Source organism: Vombatus ursinus, unplaced genomic scaffold (assembly GCF_900497805.2).
Source record: "Vombatus ursinus unplaced genomic scaffold, bare-nosed wombat genome assembly UNPS02014179.1, whole genome shotgun sequence".
NCBI classification, from domain to species: domain Eukaryota; kingdom Metazoa; phylum Chordata; class Mammalia; order Diprotodontia; family Vombatidae; genus Vombatus; species Vombatus ursinus.
The window spans coordinates 722,482-732,902 of record NW_020953957.1 but is presented as its reverse complement, the minus strand read 5'-3'; the positions used below and the strand labels follow the sequence as shown (position 1 = coordinate 732,902).

The 10,421-nt window shown below is 48.8% G+C and overlaps 1 protein-coding gene across 1 annotated transcript; it reads left to right on the top strand.

Annotated features, from left to right (window-relative positions):
- Positions 1-1,277: 1,277 nt before the first annotated feature.
- Positions 1,278-4,111, top strand: OLFML3 (olfactomedin like 3). The gene is made up of 3 exons (XM_027860389.1): positions 1,278-1,466; positions 2,153-2,438; positions 2,743-4,111. Exons 1-3 carry the CDS (start codon positions 1,353-1,355, stop codon positions 3,561-3,563), a joined length of 1,221 nt encoding a protein of 406 aa, XP_027716190.1. The 5' UTR covers positions 1,278-1,352; the 3' UTR covers positions 3,564-4,111.
- The last annotated feature ends 6,310 nt before the right edge of the window (positions 4,112-10,421 follow it).

Here is a 10,421-nt window from a genome sequence, read left to right as displayed (position 1 = left end):
TACTTACGGGATTGTTAGGTAGAAAGGGAAATTAGGCTATTCTTCTTGGTCCCCAAGGACAGGACCAGGACCGTGAACAAGGGTCACACAACTAGTGTCTAAGGTGGTTGGACGTGTTTTCCTGCTTCTGGGTCCAGCACTCTATCCACTGTACCAGCTAGCTGCCTAAAATGTCTATATCTTTTAGAAGTATGCAATATCCATTTATATATATTTACAATATATCTATCTCCATAGCCATCTACGTAGAGCTTTGAAAGTTACATTGAAACTAGTGTAGATGAAGGAACTGTCTGGTTATAGAAGGGTATTCTCTTCAGCCACTGGCATGGTATTATGGAAATAACACCGGCTTGGTTATAGGACCAGGATTCAAATCCTTCTTCTGACACTTAAATGGCCTGTCATCTTGGACAAGTTCAATAATTTAATAAACACTAAGTGCCTACTATGTGCCAGGCACTATGTTAAGTGCTGGGGATACAAAAAAGAGGGCAGTGTCTGCTCTCAAGGAGCTCACCATACCTTACTTTACCTCTCTGGGACTCAGTTTCCATATCAGTGAAATGAGGGAATTAGATAGCCTCAGTATTCTTTTCTAGTTCCATGGTTCTATGATTGTATGCTCTTTGGGGTCCCCTCTATGATTCTATTTCCCAATCAGCCAAGTGTGGGAGCAAGACTAGGTATTTGGCACAAGGTGGCGCCAATGAGCTGCAGAAGACAAGTCTGGAACGAACCTGTCTACCACCCTCCCCCCATCTTCCTCCCCGTCAACCAACCAGTTTTGTCCCTTCTCCTCCCCCACCCATAGCTCCGCCAGCCTACTCTTCTGAGCTGGGCCAAGAAACCCTCCCTCCTATTGTAGGGAGAAGGAGCAGGATTGAAGGGGAGTCAGAATTTCTTAAAGGAATCAGTTTTCGAACCACAAGTTCAAACCACAGGGATAGGGCTTTGCAGGATTTTCCCAGGGACCTAAACATACCTCCAGCCTGCCTTCCCCATCTTACTCCCCCTGGCCTCTGCTGGACATAAGGGCTAGCTTGCCCTTTCCCCTCCTCATTCTTGGGGAGCCTTCAGCCTAGGAGGGAGGTAGTTCAGGCTTCTGGCCACCCTGTAATGAGACCATCTGTATTTGATCAGCTTGAGAAGGAGGTGGGGGATTAGGGGGGAGGAAGGCAGTGAAAGCATTCCAGAGTGGTGAGAGAGACCCAGAGACCCAGAAAAGACACAGCACCGCCCCCCGGCTCCAGACTCCCCCCGCCTACCAGGCTAACCCAGGGGTTGAGCCTAAGACACAAGCTGTACACTCCTTCCTTCCCCTTCCAGCCCCACACTGAAGTCGGACTGCCATGGGGCCCCACACTCCTCTCCTTGTCCTGTTTCTCCTGTCCCTTCCCAAGTCCCTTCAGGGACAGCAGCACCACCTTGTGGAGTACATGGAGCGCCGGTTGGCTGCCCTAGAGGTGAGGGTCCCCGATTCCCATCCCCTTTTCTACTAGCAACCCCCCTCCCCAGCTCAGGATCTTTATACAGCCTTCACTCCAGAGGCGTCCAGCTGTGAGGGGTGAGAGACAAGGAAGGAATCTCCTTCCTAAGAGGCTTTCTTTGGACTCTGCCATTAAGATGCTCTGGGTACTCCAGCTCTGGGTTTCTGTTTTCTCATCTGTAAAATAAGAAAGTTGAACCAAATGATTTCTAAGGCCCCTTCTTTATTGTGAAATTCTAAGATGAGCCCTAAGCCTCCCTAATGATCGGTATTTCTCTATCACACTTTGTTTTAATTGACCTGGGCTTAGGAAGGGAAAAAGATAGGTGGTGGGGCCAAGAAATGTGAGATGCAAGTGATCCCAGATGCTGCTGCTGCTGCTGCTTCTGCTGAAACTAGAACTTCCACGGGTGTGGGAACCAGGGTGGAAATAACACTGGACTCCACGTTATAAGGCCCCTTCTAGCATTAGGATCCTATGACTGTATGATCTGGCTCACAGCTTCCAACCCTTTAGGTTCCCAGTGGTTGGCACCTTGGGGTCACCTGGTTCCTATGCCATGGGGATCTGAAGGGCTTAGTGAGATTCAGTTGAGACTGTGTACCTGTTCCTTCGTCTGCCTCTTCCCTTTGCTCCTTCCTACCCTTCACCCCTTATCTCAGGAGCGACTGGCCCAGTGTCAGGACCAGAGCAGCCGACATGCTGCTGAGCTTCGGGACTTCAAGAACAAAATGTTACCCCTCCTGGAGGCAGCAGAAAAGGAACGGGAGACCCTCAGGTCTGAGGCGGACAGCATCGCGGGCAGGGTAGATCGGCTGGAGCGGGAGGTTGACTATCTAGAAACCCAGAACCCTGTACCACCTTGTATAGAGGTGGATGAGAAGGCAGCAGGAGGACCTGGGACCAAGGCCAAAGGCAGAAGGAATGAGAAGTATGATCTGGTGACAGGTGAGTGATAAAAAAGCAGACCGACCCTTACTCCTTGCAGAATCCCCTCTTCTCTCCAGGGCTTCCTTACTTCATTCCCTCCGTCTAGGGTGGCTCAGCTCCTCAACGCTAGCAGGGTAAATGCTCATGATGCATACCTAGGGCTTCTAGGGACTCAGGGCACTGTGGGTCCCTTCTCTTCCCCATACTGGAAAAGTATAGCTCATTGCACAGGCCACTGGCCAGATCGATGACAGCTGTCACAGAGTGGCCCATCTTGAGAGATGTGAGGTACAGGCTCATAACCCTTCTTTTTCTTCCCCAGAATGTAGTCACACGATCTCCCAGGTGAAATCCATGAAGATCTTGAAGCGTTTTGGGAGCTCAGCAGGGATGTGGACCAAGGACCCACTGGGTCCATCAGAGAAGATCTTTGTGCTTGATGGAACTCAAAATGACACAGCCTATGTCTTCCCACGCCTGCGTGACTTCACCCTCTCAACAGCTGCCCGCAAAGCCTCTCGTGTCCGACTGCCTTTCCCTTGGGTGGGCACTGGGCAACTGGTATATGGAGGATTTCTCTATTATGCCCGAAGGCCCCCGGGGGGGCCGGGTGGAGGTGAGGATCGAGGGGACATGTTGCAGCTCATCAAATTCCATTTGGCAAACCGGACTGTGGTGGACAGTTCTGTGTTCCCCGCTGAAGGGCTGATTCCTCCCTATGGGCTCTCCAAGGACACGTACATTGACTTGGCGGCAGATGAGGAGGGGCTGTGGGCTGTCTACGCCACCCAGGATGATGACAGGCACTTGTGCCTGGCCAAGCTGGACCCCCAGACACTGGACACGGAGCAACAGTGGGACACCACCTGCCCACGGGAAAATGCAGAGGCTGCCTTTGTCATTTGTGGGGCGCTTTATGTGGTCTATAACACCCGCCCCGCCAGCCGTGCCCGTGTCCAGTGTTCCTTTGATGCCAGTGGTGCGCTAACTCCGGAGCAAGCAGCACACCCTTACTTCCCCCGTCGTTACGGAGCCCATGCCAGCCTCCGATATAACCCTCGAGAGCGCCAACTTTATGCTTGGGATGACGGCTACCAGATTGTCTACAAACTAGACATGAAGAGGAAGGAAGAAGAAGTATGAGAGACCCTGCCTCCCATCAAACTTCGTCACTCAGTTTTCCATTCCTCAATCTCCAGATTCTTCAAATTTGGGTAAATTGTAGTTGAATTCTCATATTTTATACTGCTTGGGGGCCAAAACACTCACAGCCTTTGGTTTAATATGGAACACAGGCTCCAAAGCCTTCAATGTTCCAATCATAGCCAGGACAAAAATCCCAAAGCTGGTGGTCATCCTAACTTAGGTCCCCTGCCCCATATCTTCAAATTTCATACCAATCCAGAAAGAACTGGGTCCAGAGAACTCTGGGCCCTGAATGGTGGGAGTAGGGGAGGGGTAGAGAGGGCGGGACAGGGCTGAGACCATAGTATTGAGAAGCAAGCACAGGGCTTCATGCTCTTGGGAGTGGGGAGGTGCGAGGTGCAAAACCCCATAGTTCTATTATGTCACCATCCCTTTCTTTCTCCTTGCCACCCTCACCTCACCTCTACCCTAGGAGAACCGAAATTCTCTTAACATTGTTTTATATTGCAGTATTTTGCATTAAATGGGAAAAAAATCAAAACATGGCTTGGTCTTCTATGTCTCTGTACAGGAGAGGATGGGGGAGGGGGCTGCCTGAGCCAGATTTCCTCCCTTATCTTTCATTCCTACTCCCCACGCCCCACTCTCTACCATTAGATTCTTGCCATTCAGCCCCAGAATTCTTACTAGAACCTCAGCTGGATTTGTTTGGCAAGGGCTGACTTGGCCCGCCCTCCCTGCCCTTGGGTCCATCTCCCCATAGCTCTGCCCCCTGAGGCTCCTGGGGTGGGTGTAGCTTCTTGTCTCTTCGGTCTGATTTTTCAAGGACTGTGGCTTAGGCATTCGGTCAGCTATGTCCCCACCTCCACCCTCTCAGAACATCGCGGAGTTACCGTCTGAATCCTGGTGACAGAGAGAATTGACTAAAGCTACCTGGTTTGAATTCTCAAATGCCTTCGAACCACGATTCTCATCCTTAAGGCACACTGCATAGAACTATCAGTGGCCCGGGAAGGGTCATGAAAAAGCCAGAGACCTGAATGCTTGTGCACTTAGCAAAAAGGATGAAATTCAAACAAAGCAGAACCCCAAGGATCCCACACCAGTGGCTGAAGCCCTTGACCCCTCATCCCTGCCCAGGCCCTGGCTCTTCCCAATCTCCTGGTTGCACAATTGTTTCTGGTCTAAACTGATCTGGTTTCCCTGTTGCCGCAGCGTCTCTGCGGCTCAGCTGAGGGGGCGGGGCAACAGCCACATCCTGGATGGTGAAGCTGCAAAGCCCCCCAACAATACCCCTCCCTGCTTCCCATTGCTTTTCTCGCCCCCTCCCCTACTAGAGCTTGGTGCCCAGCACTGAGACTGGTCTGGAGGGCCTGAGGCTTTAACCCTCTGCCGCTCAGGAGTCTGGTGTCTGGCTCTGATTTGTCAGACAGTGATATCAACTGGCTGACCCACCTCTCTGATACTCACTAGGGAATCTGGAGGAGGTGGATTGCAATCTGTGCGAAAGGAGGGAGATAAGCCCTGTCTTTCAGGTCTGGAGTCTTCTAGAGTTCCTACTCCCCTTTCACAGAGGACAAGGTCCTAGTCAAACACCCGAATGCTCCCTCACCTCATCCCCCACCCCCAGTGCTTCCTTTTGCCAAAGGGGCGGGGAGGAGAGACTCCACATTTCACTTGGTCAGTTCTGGGATAAGGGGCAGGTTTGCACATTGTTGATAGGAGAGATCTTACTTCTCTAGACCATGGGCAGCCCTGGGTGGAGAGGAAGCATAGCTCTTGGGCAGCTTGGATAGGAAAAACAGGTGGAGGAGGAGATCCCAGATTTCTTCCCCCTTGTCCTCTGTTGTTCCCCCCCCCCCCCCACTACATGTATAGCTCTCTTTCTATTTACTATTCTGCTCTTGCTCTTCACCTAGAGTTCTTCCAAGGACCTCGATCACTTTTGGGCCTCAAATGCCAGGACCTTTCAGCATGTTCCTCCTGAGAAGGGGCTAGAGTTGGGAGCCTTTTGGGGACAGGGGCTACTTTGCTCCAAACCATGTTCAGATAAGGAAGAGGGGTATCACAGCACCTGGGCAGCCCTAGGGCAATTGGTATATTGGGAAATGGTCCCCTGGCCCGTGATCCAAACCGCTCTTCTCCCTCCACCCCATCCTCACTAAATTTGCCTAGTATGGCTTTGGTGTGGGACCGCGGTGGGGAAGGGGAAATAATCTGAAATTAGGACAAAGGAATTATTCTGTATTTGATCCTTTTCCCACTCCAAACACACACACACACACACACACTCATTCTCTCCCCCCCATCTCTTTCTCTCTCTCTCACACACACACACACAAAATGTGAAGGCCCTCTCTTTGCTCTACTGACAAGGCTTCCAAAGTAGAGACCCTCTTCTCCCTACTTTTCAAGGCTCTCAATTTCAAATCCCTAGAAATTGGGTTAAGCCCAGGGCCAGGATTTCCTGGAATCGGGGCACTAGACGAGCCAAATTAGTTGCTTTGACCGGAAAAGAGTCTCTTCTATCAATGCAGTGAGTCCTGTGAGTGAGGAGCGGGGTGCCCCACCTCCCCAGGATGGGGTGGATCAGACAGGCCCATCTCCGCCTTTTGTCTCTTTCCCTTTCTTCTCCCCTCAGTCGTAGCTGCTCCTGACGTAGGTTGGAGGGGAAGGGGAGAATGACTTACAAAGGTTCTATTGTAGGGAGCCTGAGACAGGAGGGGGCTCTTCTCCCCTTCAATTCTCTCTTAATGTGGGGCTGGCAACAATAATCACTGCCTGTCAGCCCACAGAGGTGTCTGCCCACGGAACATCTGGCGCAGTTTATGCAGCTCCCACGGGGATGGGCTGGGGGGGGGGTCTCACTGGGGACAATGGGGAAGGGTGTCCAGAAGGAGTTCAGAGATAGCATGTGTGCCCATGGTATAGAATGATAACCTCCCTCTTCTGAGCATCTTTGCCTTGTCTTCATGATTGTATCTATGCATTTACATGGTTCTGGGTGTGTTTGTGTAATGGATCATTGTGTGCATCTTTCTGTCCTGGTGATTGTCACTCTGTGTGTGGTTTACATGTGGTTACATGTGCATGTTGTGACTGTCCCTCTTTGTGTGTGTTTGCATATGTCTATGTGTATATCTCCCTGTCCTGGTGTGATGGTCTTGCTTTGCGTGTGTTTGCATGCATATATGGGTATATGTCATTCTGCATATGTTTGTGCACATATCCTTGTGTATATGTGCATGTGCTGTGTATCTTTCAGACTGTGGACTCCTAAAAAGAAGGGACTGTGTTTCTGGAGATATTTTTGTATTGTATGTAGCCCCAGACTGTGAAAGAGAGCACTCACTAATGGCTTTTTGACGATGATAATGGAATGATAACAATAATAGCTAACATTTATATTGCCCTTTAAGGTTTACAAAGCACTTTACATTTCATTTGAGATTGAAAACAACTCTGTGAGGTGTATTCTATTTATCATCTCCATTTAGCAGATGAGGAAAACTGAGGCAAATGGAGGTTAAGTTACCCTGTGTCACATAGCTAGTAAATATGATAAATATGTATGTATATACATGTGTATGCATATACATACATATGCATATATATTTATAATGGGGTAACTGGTGGCACAGTGCACAGAAAGCTAGGCGTGGAGTCAGAAGGACCTAAGTTTAGATCTGACCTTAGACACTTTCTAGGTGTGCAACCCCAGGCAAGGCACTTAACTTCTGCCTCACTCTCCTCACTTGTAAAGTGGGGATAATAATAGTACTTACTTTCCAGGTCTGTTGTGAGGAACAAATGAGCTAATAATTGTAAAGCACTTAGTATAGTGCCTGTCACATAGTAGTCACTTTATAACTGTTTGCTATCATCATCATCATCATCATTATTAATGTGTTGGAGTATATGTGTATATAAGTACAATAAATGAGGCATGACTATTAAGCAAGGGAGTGGATCTATGAATTCCACACAACAACCTGTCTCAATGCTTTATAGTTCCATTTTGTGTGTGTTTGTGTATCTATGTGTGCATATGGATGTATGTGTTTGTGTGTGTGTGTGTGTGTGTGTGTGTGTGTTTTGACAGGGAGGGAGGCATCTTTGGCGTATTCCTTGGAGGCAAAGGCAGATTAAGGAATCCCACCCAAGCTCTTCAGAAAAGTTCCCCCGACTTTTCCGAAAGGGCAGATGGCTCCAGGGACTCGTCTTTTATGACTTGCTCCATTTCCCCTTTTGGCTCCAACACAACCGACAGGACTATTTTGGAAGCATTTTGGACGGTGAGCAGAGCTGTGTGGGCAGATGTAGTGAACTGTCCAAATTCATTAAATTAAATTATCTGCTGCTCAAGGAGACAGCCTCTGGATCTGAGCCAGGCCACCAAATGACACCCTCCTAGCTCCTCACCATCACCAGTTCAACACTCTGCAACCACACAGAGTAGGTCGGGACTTGGAGTCTGCCTGAGCAGTGCCAGGGAGAGCTGGAGAGAAAGGTCCAGCCTGGAATGGGAGTGACAAGGCCAGAGGAGACCCTTCCCACAGTCTTCCCCAGCATTGGGCCTGAGATAGTGGACAGCCAAGAATGGGGAGTGGGGGTGCAGGCTGCAGGGAGCAGAGACAATGATCGCTGCTATGGAGACAGCTGCTCTGAGGTATTGTCTCTGTCCAGGCTGCTGCTACTTCTCTGATCAGGAGCCTAGGAGCTGAGCACCCTTCCCCCCCTCAACTCCCTACATTATAGTTGATGGCCCCAGGAGGTTGACACCCATTTCCACACCTCTCCCCCATGACCCCTTGAGTTCTCTTTGTCTTCAACATTCTCACCTCACTGGGGCTGGTTTCCAGCATCTGTCTGAGAAACCAAATTGTTGAAAATATTCAGTTTATTCCAAGGAATCAATCAACATTTATTAAGCATCTGCTATATATCAGGCACTGTGATAAGCACTGGGGATACAAAAAGAGACAAAAGACAGTTCCTGACCTCAAGGAGCTTACAATCTAATTGGGGAGACACTATGTAAACAAATATATACACAACAAACTATATACTATATATATATACATACACATATATATATATATATATATGATAAATAGGAAGTAAAGGATAACAGACACTAGAATTAAAAGGGTTTGGGGAAGGCTTCCAGTAAAAGATGGGATTTTAGTTGGGACTGAAAGGAAACCAGGGAGGTCAGTAGGTGCAATGGAGGAAGGAGGGTGTTCCAAGCATGGGGAACAGCCAGAGAAAATGCCCAGAGCCAAGAGATGGAGTGTTTTGTTTGTGGAACAGCTAGGAGGTCAGTGTCACTAGATCACAGAGTGTCAGGGAGTAAGATGTAAGAAGACTGGAAAGATAGGAGGGGACTAGGTTATGAAAGGCTTTGAATGCCAAAATATTCAAATTTAGGGTTAGGGTTAGAGTTGGAATTAGGGTTAGGGTTAGGGTTCAGGTTTAGGGTTAGAGTTAGAGTTAGAGCATTTCATATTTGATCCCGGAGGCATTTGGAAGCCGCTGGGGTTTATTGAGTAGGAAAATTATTTTAGCGGCTGAATCTTGGAGGATAGGCAGGCAGACCCAGCATTGCAAAAGTCCTAGAAGCAAGGGGGGGGGGCTGAGTAAAGATATTCTCTTTGCCAGTATTGTTTTAGGGATTGGGCCTGGGTTTTTGGTGAAGCCAGTCTCGAAGTTGCATCCCTTTCTAGCTTTACTGTGTCTGGAGCCTTCCCCTACATCCTGGCTCCGGGGAGGTTCCCAGGAGAGTCCTCTGACCACTTCCTTTTCAAGAGCTTCTCTCTACCCATCCCCCCATCTCTCTGTCTCCACATCTGCCTAAGTATTTAGCTTGGAGACCCCAGAGCTAAGCTAGGACCCAGACTGTGCTTCACGTATAACTCAGTATGCCGTGGATACTCCAGATACATCTTAGGACTGATTGCTTGGCTACTCCTATCATAAAGCTTTCTCTATAGTCAGTCATTCAATGAACAAACATCTATCAAGTACTTACTTTGTGCCAAGACAGACAGTGTGCTAAGTGTTGCAAAAGTAGAAGTAATTGTTGGCTGAAAGGAGCTCACATTGTAATGAGTGAGTGATATACCATACACGTAGCTATGTCTACACGATATATACAGAGTAAATTGGAGGTAAGGCACTAGAATTGAGGAATACTGAGACAGACAGGTTGCTTGAAGAAGGTGGGATTTTAGCTGAGACTTGAGGGAAGCCACAGAAGTTAGAAGGTAAGGAGGGAGAGAGTTCCAGCCATGGGGACAGTCAGTGAAAAATGCCCGGTCAAGAGATGGAGTATCTTTTGAGAGGAGCAAAGAGGCCTGTGTCACTGGGTTACAGAGTGAAGCATAAGACTGGTAAGGGCCTAGATGTATTCATGTTTATCTATAACCCCCACTACCAGAGGAGACTGAGGCTGGTAGATTGCTTGAGCTATGGAGTTCTGAGATGCAGTGGAGCTAAGCCAGTCAGGAGATGGAGTATCTCCTGGGAAGAATGGCAAGGAGGTCAGTGTCACTGGATAGACAGAAAGGGGCTAGGTTGCTTATTAGGGCTTCAAAAGTCAAACAGGGGAGCGGGTTTAAGGAGAATGACCCGGTCAGACCTGCTCTTTAGGAAGTTCAATTTGACACTGAGAGGATAATGGACTGGAGTGGAGAAGACTGGAGATAAGGAGACCAACCGGTAGGTTACTGCAATAGTCCAGGCATAAAGTGATGAGGACCTGAATCACAGTGGTGGCAGTGTTAGAGGAGAGAAGGGGGCATATTAGAGAGATGTTCAAAGGTCAAATGGACAGAACTTGGCAGCAGATTTGTA